Source organism: Salarias fasciatus, chromosome 13 (assembly GCF_902148845.1).
Source record: "Salarias fasciatus chromosome 13, fSalaFa1.1, whole genome shotgun sequence".
Classification (NCBI taxonomy): Eukaryota; Metazoa; Chordata; class Actinopteri; order Blenniiformes; family Blenniidae; genus Salarias; species Salarias fasciatus.
The window spans coordinates 13,931,836-13,951,393 of NC_043757.1; the positions used below are offsets into that span (position 1 = coordinate 13,931,836).

Consider the following 19,558-nt stretch of genomic DNA (forward strand, 5'->3'; position numbering starts at 1 on the left):
GCTTCAAAAAAAGACAATCCTAACAGACGATAGCTTATGTTATGGTAAGGAAACATAATGAATCTGAAAAATGAAGACATCACGGGACACTTTCTGAATGTTCTTTGGCAACCTTGATGGCAAAATGTCCTTCGATCTTGATTCAAACAGATATCTTTGTGGTAGCAGTTTGAAAATTGTATTTTCTTTTTCCTTCCAGTGACTAAGAAAAATAAAAATGGTTTTTGAAAGTAAAGTACTTAATCCACTGCAGGAAAGCTAAAGCCAAATTCCTATTATGTAATCATATAAGGCCACAGAGCTATGCAATAAAAGTGACTGACCTGAAATAGGTTTATTTGTCAAAGCTGAATAAATAAAGCAGTAATAAACTGGACAAGCGTCCATGACTCATCAAATCAGGACTGTGAGCTTCTAACGACTCGTGGTGTTTTCTGACCTTCTCTCTCATTCCAATTTAACACATCCATGACTTTATAACACCAAACATCACAGAAAATAAAGTAAAATAATCCTAAAAATCTGAAAAAAAAATTTATTATAAACATGAAATAAAGTGTCAAAGTGAAAAGAAAGAAGATAAAAACAGTTTAAAATGTTTATGCTGAGTAAAATGAGATATAAACAACTTGCTGGGATTCAAATGCTTAGGCAATAAATGTAAAGGCATCAGCAGCAGGGGGAAGCACTTTAAAAAGGACAGAGCCACACAAATCAGTACATTTCTTGACGGAGACTCATCACAGTTTCCCGCCTTTTGCCTGAGCAACCTTGGAGTTTGTCTTGCGGCACAAAACCTCGCAGATGAAGTCACCGGCCTCTATGACTTTGGCCAAGTTCACACCCTGGAAAAAAAAAAAAAAATCCAAATTACTCATTTTTTACAAGGTCATTCTGTCTTTATAATAATTCAATTCAAGTGAATATCTTTTTTTTTTTTTTTTTTTTTGCACATGTAGTCATTTAATACATTGCTATCTCATTGCACTTTGCATTTAAACAGATTAAAAGAGGGAAAAAAAAATAAATAAAACAGCATTTTCACGTAAATAAGTTTTGGTTCGTTGGAGGTAAACAGAGGATAATCAAACCTTTGAGTGAAACAGGTGGCAGATATCTGAACTGCAGTGAAAATAATTCACCACCAGGGGTAGAAATTGTTAAATAAATTGTTCTTCAGATCACGTGTGTAGAGCCAGGCTCTTGTACAAGTAGTGTAAAACTTCTGGTACAAAATAAACATTTACAAAGGAGAGTGTGTCTGCAGGACGATGAGTTTATGGAACTGAGAGCTGAAAGATTGTATAATTTAGTTTCTTTTTTTTATGGGTGGTATCACTGACAGAAAATACAGCAAAGGCCACTGTGAAGACATACTTACTGTTTCAATGCCCATGCCGTGGAGCATGTAGAGAACGTCCTCTGTTGAAACGTTTCCAGATGAACCCTGCGCGTAGGGGCAACCTCCCAGGCCCGCCACTGCCGAATCCACCACACAGACCCCCATCTGCAGGGGACGAAACAAGAGACACATTCAGCATCTCCACCTCAGGTGAAAACCCCAGAAACAAAGATCCTTGTTGGGCGGGATTGTTCGGAGCGGCGCGGCACACCTTGCCAGGCCTGCGGTCGTGTTTTACAGCTGTTTCAGAGAACTGTGGGCTTCAGTCCTGAAGATGAGTGGGCACAGAATGTCCCGCAGCACGGCTTAGTCATCCTCTTTGTCAGCGTGAACCACCAGCGCCGCATAATTACAGCCTTGCTCATATGAGAGGAACATTATAAATGCTGAACAGAACATTTCATGTGTTTCTGATCGTCATGGTTACTCTTGTTTTTACAACACTCTCATGCCCTTTCGTGCCATATAGAAAGACTTTTTTCTTTTCCTTGACTGGACAGTGTCTTCTCCCATCACACTAAGCAACTGTTTGCTTCACAAATATTCAGTTGTTAGTATAAGTAAGTATATTTGTAATAGATATTTCACTCTGGTTTTAAATGTTTCTCCCCGCGTCTCAATTTCAAGATTGTTTACTTTGACGCATGTCTGGCTGAGTGTCTGAGTGCTTATAATCACCGTCAGTGTTACATTTTATAGAGGATGTTTTTCTTTTTCTTGTTTGTTTTTTGTTATTTTTCTTGTTGAATGAAATAACAAGTGTCTGGCCTCCACATGCACATCCACATCGATGCCTTTTCAGTACTTTCAAACTCTGTTCTTTAGTTGATTACTTTCCAAAAAAAAAAAAACACTGAAATTGCTCTGAATAAAACTTTAATTCTTCCCCTTTGTTCTGATGTCGACCGTGCATTCATCCAAGCGAATTGCCTTGAATGCGTCGATAGGCGTACGTTCACTGTCTACCGTTATTTTCTTCCACGCTGAAATTAAGATGAAGGCAGACATCAGAGTTGTTACGGACTGAAGCCTCGGGATGTTTTCCACATGTCCCTGGGATTGTCATGAGAATTTTAAAGATGTTTTCCAGCTTCCGTGGCAGAGCCGGATGACACAGGATCCTGGAGCGAGACGGAGTTAACAGGCGGCTCCTCTCAGTGGCATCAGGTCATGAGGGGCTCTCGTCCCACGGGGCAGTGCCAGAGAGATCCAGCGAATCTTAGCGGCTTTTTTAGAACAATGTTGCTAATTGGCAGCTTTTCCTCCAGACAAGAACCTACTTCTTTCGGAGGGCCGTCTGAGCCAGCCGTAATTGCTGTTTGTGTTGGCAGCAGGGGGAAAGGAGGAGGTGGGTCGGAGGAGGAGGAGGAGGAGGAGGAGGAGGAGATCTACTCCAGTGTGCACAGTGCACGAGATTTCCAGACCTTGGTTAAAGCCAGAGCAGGATATTGTACTCGGCAGAATTTTTTTGCTGTATAAACACAGAGTTGTAATCTGCCATGCCAATCCTCTCACTTTCAGCTGCAGCCTCCGTTAAAAGCCGCTCGCTCTTCAGCAGGCCGTTTCCGAGGAGAACAAAATAAGCCCTTCAGCAGCGTGCCCCGCACCTCTGGTCACTAATCACGCAGGAATCGGTGGTCAGCAGCCTGAGCCTGCCAACGCTCACTTGGGTTCACACTGCTCAGAAACCAGATGTGCGCTCGGTGTTAAAAAGCCACATTCAGCGAGCTGTGGCTGTATAAAAACAATGCATTCCTGGATAAAGATACAGTGCATTTTTTAAGCTTGCATGATTCGGGATAAGCTTGTTGACATTCTGCTCTCTGAGTGAACGAGGCTGAAGATGGACATGTTCCCATTTTGGTTTTGTAACTGCGTCAGAGACAGAAGGGGAGAGTGTGTATTCAGGGGAGGATAGGAAGCAGCAACGCTTCACCCACTACTACATAAACCAGCAGGCTGAAAGAAACTGTCACAGATCCGCTGCTGACACATATATCACCTCTTTCCAAGAATGTTTAAATAAGCCTGCAATGAGCGAGCAAGGCCCAGACACTGGAGGCTGGCGAGGACGAATGCTGAACGTTAAAATAGAAATAAATGTTTGACTGAGACTGTGATTTCTTTCAGCATAACATTAACATTAGTGTCACCTTCTATACATCTGCCAAGGATCAGTGAATCTCATGAATGCTGAACCCCCGTCACGTCAAACTTTATTAAAAAAAAAAAAAAAAGTTACTAAAAACCGACTGTTTTCGTTTTCTTTTTTTTTCTGGTATCATGTTTAATTACAGTCCTGTATTTTATGTTAAGCTTGTCATTCAGTATGTGTCAATAATCTAAATTTCATTGGAATAAAATTGATTATAAAGTCATCGGAGTGCCAATGTACACCACTGCGTGCACTAAAAGACAAGTTCAAATACACTGATGGTTGTCCTTCTTTCAGCTGTTCCACAAGCTTCATAAGTTTGACTTGCCACAAGCTGAACGCCGGATGTCCTTCCTGACTCAACCCTCAGCTGGTTTCGTGGGCAGAGAGATTCAAACTTTGACCTTTTAATTACAAGTGTGTTGCTCTAAACTCCAGCATCCTCCTCCAAAATTCACCTCGAAAGTTAAATACACCAAGAACAGCTGATATCTGTATCAACAGGATGGGTAGACGACCAAAGATTCATACACAGGAAAGTAACCCAAAACAAATTTTATACCAAAGATCCAGACTTAACTACCTAGTTTGTATTTTTGTAAACCTTTTTGATGTTGTAATCCAGTTTCGATTGTGTTTATTAATTCATTGAAATACATATCTGCAATTTAAGTTTATTTAAAATACAAGAATGCATATAATATTTTTCACCTTAAAAAGCAGTATTTACAGAGTAATCGCAGTAGATGTCTGCTTCAAATATAGCAAATTGCTGACTGATGAGGGTCACGATGCTCAATACAATAATCTCACTTTAAATCACAACATTGTCACTGTGTATTTCTACCCAACATCTGCGTTCAGCATGAATGCATGAGCATGGACGTGTTTATCAACTCTTTGGATGTTGTACAGTGCCCCGTGGGCCGAGACAAAACAAAACACTTGAGATGAATATCGTCGTTAGAAGAAAGCTTAAGTGTGAGTTCAAGGTGATTTTGTGTTCTCCAGCTCCAGCGAGCACACAATGCACAATAAATGCAGGTCAGGATAAATGATTTTCCCTGCCAAGTCTGTGAAATCTAAGCGCATACGTTGTAATTCTGTGACCTGCCAGCGTAGGTTTGTAACAAAGCCCCCCCCCAGACCTCCTGGAACAGAAAAAAAAAAAAAAAAAAAAAAAAGAGCAAAGGTACAAAGACTGAGGAATGTCTTTATCAGGAACAAAAGAGGTGACTCAGGGCTGACAGCACTGGGGGAATTCATTTCTCTCTCGGTTGGTGGTGTGGAGTTCTGGCACTCAGTAATGAAAAACTATGATAAAATCTTTCATTTCCTTCTTGTTTATAGGTGAGCAAATGGTAAGCTAAATATCTGGCAGCTATCGTTTTCAGCGGCTGTGGGGCAGCTGTGATGAATCATTCTGAAAATGATCCACTGAGCAATTTTAACTTCTGCCCCTCTTTCCTTTCCTTTCCTTTTTTTTTTTTTTTGCACTTTGAACTCCATCAACCAAAATTAAAGGTAACTTTTAAAATTGTTTTAAAGATTGCACATTAAATGATTTAAAGAAAACAGTGAGATGAAGGTGAATACACACATTTTCAACTCCAATTTTTGTTTGACTGTGTTTTGACATATTTTGACTTTTACATCTGCGTGATATCGACTTTCAAACTGTGTAAATGTGTAAACCAGCATTTAATTTTTTTTAATAGTGGTGAAAGTTTTGAATTTATACTTATGGTTTTAAAAGCATCGAAGCAGATTTAATGGTGTAAATTATTTTTGGATGAAATTGCATAATTACACAACACTTATAAAAGTACAAAAGTACTAAAAAGTTCTACTTTTTTTTCTTTTTTAACAAAGTTAATTCATGTCATCATCTCCATATAGTTTCTTTTCAGTACAGCAGGATGGGGGTACAGCACACATGACTGGAGTTAAAGAGAATGACTGTATTTATTACTATTTGTACATCACTTGAGAAATATATGTATCACGGCGAGGTCTTTGGAGAGAGCATAACTCTTGGCAATTAAATGTTTCCTCTACTTTGTTTTTACTAAGTGATAGATTACAAGAGCACAGTAAATAAATACGATCGCTGCCGCAATTATCCAGCAAGTTATGCAAACTAAAAGTCACAGAGTGTAACTAAATTCTGCACACATTATATTTATGATCCCATAAAAAAAAAACAAAAAAAAAAAACAGCGCGACCAAAGTTTGCGGAGCAGGCTCTGCAGCTGCAGCGCCATTCATCATGCGCTCAGCATCCAGCAAATGAAGGGATCATTTTCCACCGGCCTTTAAGCACAGCATTGTCAGGGAGTTGAAGCGACAGACGAGTTAGGAGCCCCCCAGGGCCCTTCCATCCACCTCGCTCTCAGTTGCTTTGTCCAATAGACATTGAATAGGTGAGCCTTTGTGCTGACCCCCTCACATCTGCTGACCCGCCCAGCCCCCAATGAGCTTCCTCCGCCGCGGTGACAATGCGCTCTGGAGAATTGATACAGCCGGATCCACATTACCTCTGAGCCCAGCCGGGATATACTGTAAGTCGGGTCTACGCTCACCTCCACGGCGGTGAGAAACGTTCACACCGCAGCTGCTGGTTCTGGTCAACAAAGTTTCTTTCCTCACCGTCTTGTTTCTCTGATGAGCCTATTAGCAATGTCTTGTCTTCATTAAGATCCTGTTTTGTTTTGTTTTTCCCAGCAGGCAGTTTGTGAATCATCTGGCTTTGTGCGGAGGCCCGGATCATGTTTCTTAATGCCCCTCTTCTTTGTTGACTGACGGCTCCTGCTTTTCTGTGTGTCCCATTGTAACGCACACATAACGGGATACATTCATAAACGGGTCCATTGTCGTTAAGGCTCAGGGCGGTTTGAGGTCTACAGTGAGTTTCATAAACGTTTAGACCACAAGAGATTGCTTCTTTTCTTCCATTTAAAAAGAAAGTGGCAATACTTGTTTGGAGCAAAATGAATCACCTAACCCTTTTTCTGAGATGACTTAACAAATAATGACTACCTATTGTATCTGTAATAATTAGTTTGATATTTAACTAAAACCTCAAAAAGGCAAAAACCACACTTACAGCGATATCCTCATATTCCTCCGACACTTGCTTGGAGTTCATATTTTCCTGAAAAGTCATCAGAAAATCTTATTCCTAAACATATCAGAGTCCTCCAGGTGCTGTTTGGAAATCTCTAAGTGTACATTCAGTCGACCACAGATGATTTACGATGTGCAGCATCGACAATTCATCTTCCCAGCTTCCCCAGTCTCCAAGAGACATGATGGAGGCCAGTCAGAGATCCTTTGGGGTCCTGCTCATCTCGCTGGCTGTAGCCTGTCTTCCATGACGGCTTGCTTTGGCCTCGTCTTGAAGACTCATCGCGGTTCTGAACTCCTTCTGTTCACCAGTGGTGACGGTCGTTGTGCTTTGTGGGACTTTCAAAGTGGAGAAGGTGAAAGAGGTTCTCAGACAGTCCAGCTCGACAGTACTGTGTTTCTTTGATCTTTGCAAAAATAAAGATAAACTGCTGTCTTTGAGGAAGTTGTGATGCGCCTAAACCTAGGAACGGGGATTGAGATCAGCTTAGCGTATGACGACTCCCCATAGGGGCAATGATTTAACATCCCTAAAAACAAGACGCACGATGTCTACAAAGTTGGCAGGAACTATAGAAGGCTGAAAGATATCCTGGAACAAGATTCACCACCTCGACGTTGCTTCCACATCTGGCTGCTCCTCTTCATGTCATCATGAATAAGTACACTGATTTATGCAAAGACTGGGCGTTTATCCACGATCGGCCTGTGGCTCTCCACAAGACTATTCATACTCATCAGAAGAAGAAGGATGAGCACGCCAAGGCTAAGGTGCCCAAACTCCTTGCCAAGCCATTTGGAAACCGGAGAGTCAAGCTGACAAACAGATTAACATGCCAGGATATGAGGATCAAGAGGATGATGTATCGCTATCTTCTTCTTGTTTAATGGAGAATCTACTATATACTTCCAGCTGAGGTAAATAAGCTTCCTCTTCTAACCACACGAGCGTCTGTAAGAGAAAAAGCAGATCCTTCCAAACGATGCACCTCCCATGAGGGTCAGACGTTTTTATCCGATATGATCAAATCTATACTTTCAATCTCTCCATCAGTTCATGGACATCATTGCATCATTCTTCCGATTTTTCAGAGATGTTTCTTTGATCCCTGCAGCGTTTCAAGAGCTCTCTCTGTCCTTGTTTTCTGAAACTGCGCCGATCCTTCCACTTCTGGAGCACCTCGGAGCTGTTCTCCGTCATTAGAGGACTTTCAGCAGCGCAGACTCGCCAGAAAGTGCAACACTTGTAAACCACAATTCCTTCCAAGCAGCTGGATGGAATACAAGTGAACTCAGGGTGAGACTGTGTGGTTTTGTATGTCCGTAATTTTTTAAACGTTCTTATATTTTCCACTCGCTTGCACGATCTGTGTCCAGAGCGGGTTTTAGATTACACGGTGTAGGAATAAAATTACTTTAGGACAGAGGAAAACTATTTTTAAAAAAATCACTACAATGTCTCAACAAAAAGATGTGCATGACTGGATTTTTGTACCTTTTCTCCAATTAAATGAAAACATCCACAAGGTTTCTGTGAAGCTCCTCCCAGCACAAGGTTAATAAAAAAAATGGAGGATTTATTTATTGATGCTTTTCTTTTCTAAAAACAATACAGTTATCGTGACTACATCCAAACCGATTCCTCCATTTTCTCCACCGCTTTAATTCCAGGCTGAATTCTATCTGAGATCACTGATTGACTGGGGAAAAGGTTTCCCAGGACGGGTTGTCAGTCTATCAGAGGGTGGATAACAGGGCGAAACAGACAATTGCATTCCCACTTTTAGCCAATCTGACCGCAACAGCTGATTTCATATGCATATTTCTTTTTTTGTGAGATGAAGATAACTATAATCATCTGACGACACTGTGTGTGCTCAGTATTTAAACGTATGAAACGCTTATTTTCAGTAGACATCCTGCATAAAGCCTGATAATAAAATGTAAGTCCTGCTGTCACATGCTTATCCTCTTTGTGATATACATCTGGCATTCTCATCCCCTTTTCATGTTATGTGCTTCATCATTTCATTAGTTCCCGAGCACATATAAAAGCTCTCCTGTCAGAGTGTTTAGTGTCCAGTATTTTCATTGTTCCTCCCTTCCTGTCTGTCTGCGGATCAGCCAGCACTGGCTTGAGTTATCGCGCATCTTTATTTACTCCCTCGTATCTGTTTGTCTGGATTAAAACTTAGTTGCTGCAAACTCTACTGTAGGTAAACACCCCACTAAGCTGGACTTTCCATTCAGCTACACTGCAGATGATTTTGAGAAATATTTCATCTAATTCTGATCATGATAACGTCCAGTCGATCATCATTCCTCGGCTCTGATGTTTCTTACCCCCAGCGCAGTGAGGATGTTGGGTAGAGCTTGCCCGTAGGTGTCGTGGCAGTGGACCGCCAGGGCACCGATGGGCACGTCCATCATCACCCGCTGCAGCATCTCAAACATGGAACCCGGATTACCAACGCCGATGGTGTCCCCCAAAGAAATTTCATAACAGCCCATTTCATATAATCTCTTTGCTACCTGTGAAACAGTGAAACAGGGCAGACATTCTCTAAAAAACAACCCTGTGTTCTGCCATTTAGATTGTGACACAATTAGACTTTAAGATAAAATCAGTCTAATTCATCATGAGTGGACTATAGTTTGGACTGATGGTTTAAAAAAGGGCATGATGTGAACTGAGCTGATGTTCTTACCTCAGCAACTTTGGCAGGTTCAATGTGTCCTTCATGCGGACATCCAAGAGCACAAGAAACATACCTGAAAGAAGATCATATTGAATTTTGTCTTTTGTTTCAGCTACTGGCTCGAAGCAAAGGATTACTCTGTGAGGGGAGCAGCAATTCCAGATTCAGCACTGACCAGTAACAATAAACACACATTTGATTCCACCAAACCGCAGACATCAGCTCTCTGCTGTGGTGGCATGAATGGATAATCATGCAAATATTTAAAATGACAGATGTCAAAGCTGTCTTTTGAGAGAAATGTGAAATAAAAAAAAGAGAATAATTTTCAAGAGACTGATTTTCTTTTAACTTTATTTTTCTTATTCAAGATAGTGTTTATGATATTATTTTCTCTTTGATACTTGATGCTGGCTGTTCGTTCATCAGCTGACATCTCACAGAAGCTCAAACTATTTATTTCTTAACAACAGCACATAAAAAGAAAAACAGTTTCCGCAGACGGGCTGCTCTTTTTTCTGTGGAGCTTCATATAATATAAGAACCGTGCGTTGCAAGTGGCAGCAGCTTCCTTCTCCATGTATGATAAAAGGCCAGCTATATTCAGTAACTTTCTCTATTTGGTTTGCTTTAATGTCCATCTGGACCTGTGGTTCTCTCATGCATAGATATAACCTGGTGAACATCTGGAACTTTTCTATAGAGGTATCATTATCAAATTGTGTGTGTGTGTTTCTCCTCTATGCCAGCATGTTTGACTGTTTCTCTCTGCATGGAAAAATAAAAGTGATAATTAGTGTAAAAGGAGAAAGTGAGTAAAACATTTAATACGTGTTTTCTGTCACTGGAAGTGACATTTTACGATCCAGCATACTGACCCTCGCACTGGAATCTGTCGCTCCTTTGCGGCGTTAACGACTTCCTCAAACCTCAGCATACTTTCTTCAATAGAGCAATTAATATTTTTTCTACTGAAGGTTTCAGACGCTGACCCAAACACCGCCACTTCGGTAGCACCAGCTGCAACCTGGGAAAAAAAGCGAAGAAGAAAATGACCTGTTTTGAGCACACTGTGGAGTGACGCTTACGTATGTGTAAGAATTACTTGCCTCAACGGATTTGAGGCCAACAATTAACTCAATCTGACATGTATGAGAGCATGTGATAATAAATTACATAAACTATCGTGCACAACACAAGTCATTAAATGAAAATGAATGCTTACAGCATCCTGGAAGCCCTGCATGTTCGGAGTCAGAACAGGGTAGCGGACGAGGGGTTTTCTCCTGATTCCTCTGAGCACGTCGCTGTGGTCTGCCATCTGAAAGGCGGTGGAAAAACACACGATGTAAAATTAAAAAAAAGAAACGTGTTTCTGAAAATACATCATCCTGCACAAATGTTTTCATATGGTTGTAGTTCGCACAGGCCTCAAAAGACGGGATTGTTTTCATGTCATAAAAGCTGAAAACACAGGTGGGAAATATAAATAATGTGTTTCTGGCCTTCTGTATTTTTTTAAGGTATCTGTATTTACTGAAGAATATAATTACCAGATTGTGGTTACATGTTTGAGGAGCCAGAGTGGGAAAAGTTTAAGTTTGCTTTACAGAGAAAAACATTAAACAGTCAAAGACTAATTTTATGAGTTTCACAATAAAAGACAGCAATTCATAGTGGACTTGACAATCTCAAAACTTCATTTATTGTTCATTCTCTGTTTATTGCTTACAGTTTGTTTTCTTACATACATTTTACAACACAGATTGTTGCTACTGATATGTTTTCATTGCCTAAATATTCTACTTTTCTTCAAAGTTTACTTTCCACTTTTTTTTTGCTTTATTGTTCATAACCTGTACTTTAGTGCTTCCACTAAGCTTTACTAAAGATTTACTGTAAGTAAATCAGTTTACCCAGAACTCCTACCTTTACTAACCAGAGGCAATGCTTCCACCTGTAGTTCCATCAGAGTAAAAACAAAAGTTTGTACTTTTGCCACCGCTTGCCAATAGAGGTACATTTACTGAGAGTGCTTTAGCACGGTATGAAACTTTCTGCCTAAAAGCCACGTGTGGATCCAACAAAGACGTCAAAAAGAGAAAAACACTCTTCAGTACCCATTCGGGCGGGAAGGGGCGGCTAATAAATCACTCACCGGGCTTTTGCTGTGCACAAAGAAGAGTTATTACCTGCGGTACCCACTTTGAAGAGACAAAGCTGGTGGCCTCGATCACAGACAGGCCTGTTTCTGAGAGCATGTCAATCAGCTGGATTTTCACCCCTGTCGGAACAATTTCCTGGGGAACAATGAAACCGAAACAGCTCTTTCTGGGTTTGATTCCACTCGAGATAGGAAGTGCAACAACGAGATACAAGACTTTTTTTTTTTTCCCCCTCCCCCAGTGTTGTTCCCCTGCATGCACTTCAAACTGATGCCTCTATTTGATGTGCCACATCTTGCACTTGCTTATTATTTTGAGGGCTTTCCTAACATGTTGTGGTAATAAAAGTCATTCTTACATCCAAGGCAATCTGTAAAACTACTGGTGTGCAATAAGGTAATAATAAAGCTGTGACATGTTCAGCAGAGCAAACTCAGTCAGGAGCCGTGTCATCTTTCCTATTCAATTTCAAAGAAAATGCAAAACACATGCCCCTGGCAATTATGGCACACAAGCCGTGTGTGATGGATTCCTGCGTGTGTGAACGATACGGGGATAAACTGGGATTTCCCAGTGGTGGTCAAGCATACTCATAAAAGCAGGGGGTCTATAAATATTAATCAGAGATATGAATGAAATGATAGGGTATACCTTTTCATTTTGAAGTCCATCTCTTGGCCCGACTTCAACAATTTTAACAAACTCTGGAAACTTGCGCCCAGTAATGGTCTGGGGGGGGAAAAAAGAGAAACGGAAGAATGAATGAATGGAGAAATCTCATTAGACAAGACACTGAAGGATAAAACCCCAGCACATGTTATTTCTGATGTGAATAACTGTACCTTAAAGCCAGATGAAACAGGAGAACCAAAACATAAGCCTGTCATGCCATTAGGAAGCAAACTCAGGGGATGTGTCACGGAGCAGAAAGCTGGGAAAGAGGGTTAGGGTAACTCCACACAAACCACAGGGGATATTCTGAGGATCCAGGATTTCTTTTTTTTTCTCCTCTGAAGCTCGTAATTTTAAAGAACAGACTTTTGTTCAACCAAAATGCAAAACCTCAGGGGAGATTAAAGATAGATTACAGAATTTATTCAGCTAACTTGTCAAAGGGAGTGACAGAGGTATTTATAAAAGACCACCCTGATCCGCTAATCAAATATGTCCAGGAGGGCGTACTGAAATATTTGATTCATCATTTTTTCACTCAAGAGGGCAATCTGTTTCTTTGAGGCAACTACCTGACAACTCGCTGGGACTTTTACAATATAAATACCTTTTATTTATAATGGAATTTAAATTACTGTAACATTTTCCACTACAGTACTATATTCTATTTGCACAGCCATTTGAAACCCACAGTGAAGTTGAACATTATTGTGTTTAGTGAGTTGTAGCCGTCAAAACAGATTCAATATTATCAAAAATGTTGTTATCTCTATACGTAACAGCACTTTGTGTTTCTTTCGATCTTATGGTCTTGTTTCAATCACTGCTGCACAAGCAGTGCTCTTATTGTGGAGGGAAAACAGATCCTCTTCCACCTCTGCAAGATTATCTTACAATCCTATGTGTTTCAGAGTGAAATGACAGTAAATATGGCAAATCATTCTACGCCTACGAATACAGTAAATCTGAGCTGCAGTAAAACTGTTAGTCTAACTGTAAAATGGAAAAAGTGACAAATTCTTGTCACGCTTTAAGCTTCATGTTTCTCCTCATCAGTGAAAGCTGAAGTTCGTATTTGCAATTTGTTAGAAGCCGTGACAAACTGCTGCTGTGATGTTCACAAATGACTGAATGCTGTGGAGGTTTAGCTAACTGTTGTGCAAAAGTGAGAAATGATGTGAGAAAAGCACCAAAGCGAGTGAGAACAACTGTAATATGGTGACCCTAACTGACCTTACAGTAGGTGTGAATGTGTGTATGCGGTAGTGTGTCCCAGTGTGTCAGATGGACTGGTGAACTGTTCAGATGTACCCTGCCCATAAGTAGCTGGGATTGGATCCAGCACCCAGGGACCAGAATAAGTGGCTCAGAGAATGAATGAATGAATGAATGAATGAATGAATGAATGAATGAATTGTTTACAGTTGTGGTGTATTTTCTTATTTTGCACAAAGCTGTGAACAAATTACAATTGAAAAGAGCATATCCGATAAAAAAGAGAAACATCCATATACATTGTCTTGTACTGAGTTGTTTCACTAAATAAAATAATATCTAACTTTGCTGTAGTTTATGGTTGTCTCGTGTTTTGTGTTGTCTTGAGTATTTTCAGGTTGTGTCACCACGGTCTGACTTTTTTCATTTGAAAACACTTTCAGAGTGAACTGTTATGAAGAAAACATGACCATCTTGTTCATAAACAATGGTGTCAGGAGTTTTCATTTCAATCATTTCATTTCATTTTGAGAAATGAAACATCCATTTTGAGCAAGTGACACACTTTTCAAGGTTATCAACTAGGTTTTGCAGTTCGTACTAATTGTTTAGAGAAATGCATTAACTGTTATACAAATGTAAAAGGTGACGTGAGAAATGTACCAAAATAACTCATTTATAAAATACATATCTTTTCATTGATCAGTTTTATCCTGTCATCATGTGATTGTAATGTCTTCTAATGTTCAAGGAAGACAGCATGCTGGGAAAAGCCTCCCTCCAAAGTTTCTTCTCAATTCCCACCATGATAAGATAATATAGAAAAATAGTTGTGAGTCAGAATTCAGATTCAGATAGATAGATTATATAATCCGGTGCAGCAGTGTCACCAGTGGCTGGCTGCTGTGCAGCCTCTGTGTCATGAGGGAGTCATGTGGCTGAGCATGTGCAGCAGATTAGAAACAAGGAAAACAACGCCCACCTTCTCCTCCTGCAGCCAGCGTCTCAGCCATGGGTAGTCCTCAACCAGCTGCTCATAGCTCAGGCAGTGCTTCACTGCGGTGGGTAGGTTACCCATCCGAATGGCTGCTCAGCAGCCCGCCGCTCTGCTCTGCTCTGCTCTGCTCTGCGAGGATGAACCGCACCGTTTGCTGCAAACGCCACGGCCGGAGAATTCATCGGATCAGCATGCTGAGAGGTGGAGGGTCCCGGCTGCATTAGGAGATTAAATTAGAGGACCGCTATGGACGGTGGAGGATGATTCAGCAGTTGCCATAGCAACCCCATCTCTAGCAGGGAGGGGCATCACCACTGAGAAACAGGGAGAGAGAGAGAGCGAGAGCGAAGAGAGAGGTTGATTCAAAGTAATAACAGTGAAACTTGAGGAAGAGTTTGAAAGAAATATACAGTGTGTCTTTATATTAAGTCACTTCAGGTGCACATTATTTTTTTCACACTATACAAACAGAGCTTAAGCAACAGCAACCGAGGTCCAAAAATGTGTCAAGAGCCTCTGTCTTCTGAGTGTGTTCCTAATTTAAAAAACAGTATTCACTCAAGCGTCTCGCAGCTGATAGATTTGTACGCCTTAGTTCAACAGAATCAGACGCGCGTTCGCCTCCTCCGTCCTGCTCAGGGCCGCGGGCTTCGGGGAAACGGCGTGCTTTGATTGATCTCCTGTGACCTGCGCCGCCGAGGGCTTTCCACTGCCAGACGTGCCACTGCTGCCAATGTCAACTGCGTGGTGTAATAAAATCCCTTGTTAAGCCAGAGCAACATTTACCAGAGAAAGAGCCATTCTGAGCCCAGATGTTAACAATAGAGGGGCTTAATGAAGCCCTACCATTCAACCATCTCAACGCACTAAACTTCACCGTGATGAGAGACCTCCGCCTCTCTCTCGGGGGGTTGGGGGCGACTCGTATGATCAACCTTGAAAAAAAAAAAAGGCCTTTTTTGTAGCCGACTTCAAGGTTGATGTCTATCAGTCGCCACCCCCTAAATTCTGAATCCCGTTCGGTGCAAGGCCACTAATCACTTATTCATGTTCCTCTCTGGGACGGAAAAACAAAATGCAGCTTTGAGATACATTTGAAGCAAAGGAGCTTTAGAAATTTATGTTTTAACACATTTTATTTTGCATTTGACATGAACTCACATCACTACTGATTTTTTTTTAGGGGATTTTTCATCTTTGATCGTTGCTTTCAAGTAATAATCAATCAAATTATCAGACAAAGCTGGTGTAACTTTTCATTAGATAAGGAATCAACAAACACTGTTGCTGTAAAAGAAGTTATTGATTGTACCTGCTTGTCTGTTTTCAGTGAAATAATCTGACTTGTGGAGAAGTCTCTCCTTTAACTCGGTGATAACTGCATCAATCACTTAAACCTAACAGGCCTTTTAACATTGTTGCTTTCAAGAAAACTTTGCAGGTCTGGTTCATCTTGACACAAACCAGCTGTCGAGGGTCTCTTTAAAGAGCTGGCCTTCAGGGCTTTCCCTGCTCAGAGGAATCAATGCGATGCAGGTGAGCAGAAACTTTCAAGTTAGAGATGGTTTGTAAGAGGAGGAAGATTTTGCAATATGATCAGAAAATGACTCAGCTTTTGTTAAGCCTCGAGGACGTTTTAGATGGTGTCGCTCCAAGCGAACTTAACACGGCGGGGCGCTGGAGTCGATCGTGGTTGACTCGGTTCAAAAGGCAGATTCCACCACAGACACAGCGATTCGGGCAGCCCAGCAAAATCACACCAACAGTAAAATCAGAGAAACCTTCAAAAGCATAATTTAGGAAGGAAACAAGGCATCAAGGCAACCTGGAAACTTATCACGTAGCCTCGAATTCAAAGACAAGCTTTTACTCTCTGAAGAAGACCTGGACTGTTCAATCGTCTCTGGACTCTTCAAAGTACAGACTTCACTCTTAAAACTGGTTCATTAAAACTAGATCTGAACTGTGCTGAGCAACACCTGGGTGTGTCGGACTTGACAAAACTCTTTGGTTGAAACATTTACGGTAAGTTTTTCAAAGCATGTGTGACTTCTTTTTTAAGCAAATCAAGAATTTCTGTGTTTCACTTGGCTTCTTCAAACCACACCATGATTCCAATACAGAACTGAACTCTTGAAATCAGAACCAGACTCTTCAAAAAAAAAAACCAAACAAAAAAAACAATTTGCTTTGTTTAACCAAAACCTTTTAAAATAGTGAAATCAACTCCAACAAAAGGTTTCCCGGCTTGCTGAAGATTTATTTTATCAATATTTAGTTTAAAGTGTGAGATTTATCAGCTCATCAGTTTGTTTAGTTCCAGTAACCAGAAGTCACTCTCATGATTTATTCAGCATTCAACATGACGAAGCAAAACAAAATGGAAATTTAACCAAATTCCTGAGCTACACGGGAAACAATAGCAAAACGTTCTGAAGTTTTCTGAGAGGAGTAAACTCTGGAAAGGGTCTCAGCGTCCAGGTTAGTGTGGAGCCGTCAAACAGATATGCGCCGACAGGAAAACTGATGTTTCTCCCCCAGTTTGTGAGCATCTCCTGAGAACAATATTTTCTGCACATGAGGACTGCGGAGCTGAAGCACGAGACAAACGTCTTAAAATATTAAACTGAATCAAACACTTCAGTTGTCACACTATATCTCAGAGCGTGGAAGAAAAGGTTGCGCATGAAAGAAAGAGTCTATTCTCTCATTTGGTGCTAAGAAAGAAACAGATGTAAAAAGCAGGACTTTATAGGGTACAGGTCTCGGCATGGCATGAAAGAGGTTTTAAGCGCTTAGATATAGACTGAAAACAAAGTGGGAGAAAGAAAACAGGAACCAGATTAAATCAATTTTCATCCTCCATCCGTCTTCAATTTGAACTGAACTGTAACAACAAGCGAGCGCCTGGTGCTGAGCGAATGGCGCATTAGCGCCGCACTCGAAAGCAATAATCGTGACGCAGTCCGCCATATTGTGAGAAGATGAAAGGGTTCGCTGCAGTGATTGTTGAGTACAGCGATGCACCTCTTCATGGTATATATCTGAGGCTGAATCATGCAGATGACGTGCTGCACAAAGAAGGAAAGATTGAACATCTTTCAAAATCCCACTTTTATTTCCATCATATACAAATGTGTACCGCTAGAATATAAGACCACTGACACTTTTTTTCAAAGGAAAACACAGTCTTTACAAAAATAGCGACCTACTCCACAGTTTATTCAGGAAAGCCGGCCGCTGCGAGCCAACTTTCCACTGCTCCCCTCAGAGACAGCATGTGTGTTAAAGATTATCCGCGCTGTAATCACACCACCAAGCGCCCCGTGGCTCTCAGTCACTCAAGTCAACCACCGCTGCCTCTGTGTTCACACATGATCATACATACGCAGGACTGATGAGCTCTTACTCTAACACTGTGGAACGCGTCCGTTCATGTCCATGAACTTTAGCTAATGAGGAGACGGATCACGATCCCTCTAATCCACACCTGTTCCTGATCAGCAGGCCGCCACATAAACAAATGATCCCTTCCCCACAAAGGCACTGGTTAACACCGCTTTGTCACACGTCCATTAAAGCGGATGTTTCTAAGGAGCCAGATATTTATTACGCATATTTTTATATAGTACCGTGGAGAACGTCACGGCTGGATTACGGCTCCACCTGGATCATAAAGCACGGAGATTTCCTTCAGTGTATTCTTATCCATGGTGGGAGAAATTGAATTTCACGGTGAAATTTACAGCTGCCAGAATACACATGAACGGGGTTAAGTCGTGGCTGTTGACATCTCTGTGTGCTTTCGGCCGTAAATTAGTAACAGTCATTTTCTTTCCTCCTCATTGTTTTTATGGAGGTGTGAGAAGAACCTGGTGAAGAAGACAGACACACTCTTGTCATGAAATTACAATATATATACAGTCTGCAAACAATAAAACCTTTTTTTTCATCCCAGATTGTTATAGATGCTACATTTTATGTATGCATATTGATTTTTATGTGTGCGTGCATACAGCCATTACAATCTGTGGGAGATGGTTGAGATCTGTGCGTGCCCACAAAGAGCTGTAAAACTCTCTGTGATCACCTCCACATGCTCCTCAATTGGCTGATTTTTCACTGGTGGTATTTGCTACTCCGGTGCCATGACAGAGACCGATCTGTTCCTGATTTGCTCTCATTATACGCTGGCAGGCTCACCTTTTCAGACATTTTAGTTTTCACTGTGTCTTCTGCGTTATACAAGCCACCGTAAGGCATAAAGTCACTTCAAATATAACGTCAGTGCATCTGGATGAGATGTGGCTTGACAAAACTAGCCTGTGAAACTTAACTGAGAGGAACCAAACCCAATGATACAGTTTACTGTCTGAGTGGCAAAAGCCCAAAATGGGAGACTCCCTTCAGGAGGAGGTGAAGAAGCAGAGATCCTCAGCTTCTTGTAAGCACACAGTCGCACATCAAATATACATACATATCATTACACACAAACAATCTGTTTTGGATACTGGCTTCAGTACAGTTCAGACAATCATGATTGGTTTGACTGTCTGACTGAGACGCGCTCTTCTCTTAATTTGGTGACGAGTTAAAACAAGGCATTGTTTCTGGAGTGTTTTCAATTTGAAAAAAGCAGACCAACATGTTTTTTTTTTTTAAATGGTAATTCTTATGGTTCCGCTTTCCTTTTAGTTTTTTGTTTTTGTTCCCGACTCACAGTTAATAATTGTGCCCAGATCTGTCCTTATTCTTCTGACGTACGTATGCAGGCCGTCTTAGCAGGTTCAAAAACACAGATCTCAAACCTCGTAGACATACCATGAATCAACTTTATTAATAGAGGACAGACACACATTTGGCCTCAGAAAGAGGATCACATTCGGTGCATGTGCTTTGTTTGACGTCTTTGATTATATGTGTTCTTTTCCATAAATTCTTCAGCTGTATGGGCAACAAAAGAAGAATAAAACACACCTGCTTTGAAAAGGAGAGAGAGTGGGCATGGTGGGCATTTCAGATACTTTTATCTTTTATTTCTTCTTTAAAGCAACACAGAAGAATCTGAAAAAGACCTTCGTGCTTTATGACCACACATGGAAAGCATGTTGCATGCAACAGAAGAGC

General features: G+C 41.0%; 1 protein-coding gene across 1 annotated transcript; it reads right to left on the reverse strand.

Annotated features, from left to right (window-relative positions):
* Positions 1 to 610: 610 nt before the first annotated feature.
* hmgcll1 (3-hydroxymethyl-3-methylglutaryl-CoA lyase like 1) lies at positions 611 to 14,548 on the reverse strand. Its single transcript, XM_030106565.1, has 9 exons — positions 14,417 to 14,548; positions 12,199 to 12,276; positions 11,575 to 11,682; positions 10,608 to 10,703; positions 10,261 to 10,409; positions 9,392 to 9,455; positions 9,027 to 9,215; positions 1,382 to 1,507; positions 611 to 845 (listed from the first exon to the last, which is right to left on the reverse strand). The coding sequence occupies exons 1-9, from the start codon at positions 14,510 to 14,512 to the stop codon at positions 741 to 743; spliced, it is 1,011 nt and encodes a 336-aa protein (XP_029962425.1). The 5' UTR covers positions 14,513 to 14,548; the 3' UTR covers positions 611 to 740.
* Positions 14,549 to 19,558: the final 5,010 nt, after the last annotated feature.